The 1,492-nt window shown below is 40.0% G+C and overlaps 1 protein-coding gene and 1 long non-coding RNA gene across 2 annotated transcripts in view; one reads left to right on the plus strand and one right to left on the minus strand.

Annotated features, from left to right (window-relative positions):
* LOC127751352 (uncharacterized) overlaps positions 1 to 1,492 on the plus strand; it is a gene marked incomplete in the record, with an annotated part of 21,692 nt that extends 20,200 nt beyond the window's left edge. The window contains 1 exon segment of the mRNA XM_052274804.1: positions 854 to 1,492. Coding sequence (XP_052130764.1) covers positions 854 to 870 — 17 coding nt within the window.
* The window catches only part of LOC127751354 (uncharacterized), a 13,529-nt gene that overhangs the window by 581 nt on the left and 11,456 nt on the right, over positions 1 to 1,492 (minus strand). The gene's annotated exons all lie outside the window — the stretch shown is intronic.

Here is a 1,492-nt window from a genome sequence, read left to right on the forward strand (position 1 = left end):
AGAACATATATACTTCAAGATGTTTATTCAAAACAAGAATTTAAAAAAAGACCTTACTAAACGTACAAAACAAGCAAGACACACGCCTCTGTACACGCTGACGTAAATGACATCTAACTAAACTTTCTTTTTTTCGGTGGTGCCTGATCTCCTTCTGGAACTGAAAAAACAATCTGTTAACTTCTAACCAAAAAGGCATTTAACAGCAAAAATTTCTAATTTCTTACCTTACACGCCTCTGCACACGCTGACATCATGAACATCTCACCAAACTTTCTTTTCTTCGGTGATGGCTAATCTCCTTCTGGAACTGAAAGAACAATCTGTTAACTTATATCCAAAAATGCATTTAAAATGAAAAATTTCAAAACACCAATTGACGTATAACCTTAGTTAGACTCTACAAAGTGTCTAAAAATTGCACACTTGAACTTAAACACCAATTGCGAAGGGCCACTAGTCATGTAATCCTGTGTACAGATGAGGGTGTAATCTCTATGAAATCCGTATTGCGTGTAAGAGTTGACCGTGTTCCTCCAGACTCGCAAGAACGGTCTATTTAGCTTCAGAAACAAAATCATTGCGTCTGGGCCTGATTTGACTGTAGAAAAGTTCCTGTTAAAGGGACAAGTTTGTTCCGTTTCATTCAGGTTGGACCGTCCTCTTGTATATGCAAATTTTCCAATGTGATATTGATTTCCAATATGTTTGGTTTCAGTCTTCTTTTCCTACCTGCTCGTTTGTGCGAACTCGCTGTACAAAGGGATGCTGGACCACCAGCCTTCTGTCACCGATTCGGAGCTGGAGGCCGATTGTCGCAGGACTCCTACTGCTCCCTCTGGACTTCCACCACCCTATGGAAAGGCTTAATCCGTAAAGCCTGCAAGTGAAGAGCTCCAATTCGGGAAGTCATCCAAATGCCAAGAAGAAGGCGTGCGTTCTTGTACCCGGACACTCTGGTTACTTACCCACTGAGCGTTACTAATTATAATTTGCGTGACGAAGACACATGTCAAGGAGATGCACAACTTAGTTCCTTAAACAGAAAGGTTTTGATAACGTCCATAGACGATGTGCTTGAAAACGTTCTCGTTTCGGGAACAAAGTTGTGTCTTCTGTTACTTGCAAAAGAACAGGGAGGGGGGGGGGGGATTTAGAATAAGGCTATGGACAAAAATATCTTCGCGTTTAGTGGGGTTAATCATCTGTGTCTCCACTTCATGGATACGTGTTACTACTTCCAGTCCTGACTGAAAACTATGTAGCAATTAAGGCGAGTCTTAACATGCTACTTTCCATGTTAGACTGTCCTTTCTAATGAAAATTTATCCCAATAGCCTTTTATTAAGAGTTCTACCGTTGACATTTCCTGCAACAGTTTTGTACGAAAACTTGTGTGTTATGGATCTGAAAATGGTGGTGTTTTTGGAATGTTTATAGATATCTTGACTTTTGTACCGGCTATTACAATAAATGTTTATTTACGTCTAAC

The sequence above is a fragment of the Frankliniella occidentalis genome, unplaced genomic scaffold (assembly GCF_000697945.3).
Source record: "Frankliniella occidentalis isolate FOCC.00 unplaced genomic scaffold, Focc_3.1 Scaffold444, whole genome shotgun sequence".
Taxonomy (NCBI): domain Eukaryota; kingdom Metazoa; phylum Arthropoda; class Insecta; order Thysanoptera; family Thripidae; genus Frankliniella; species Frankliniella occidentalis.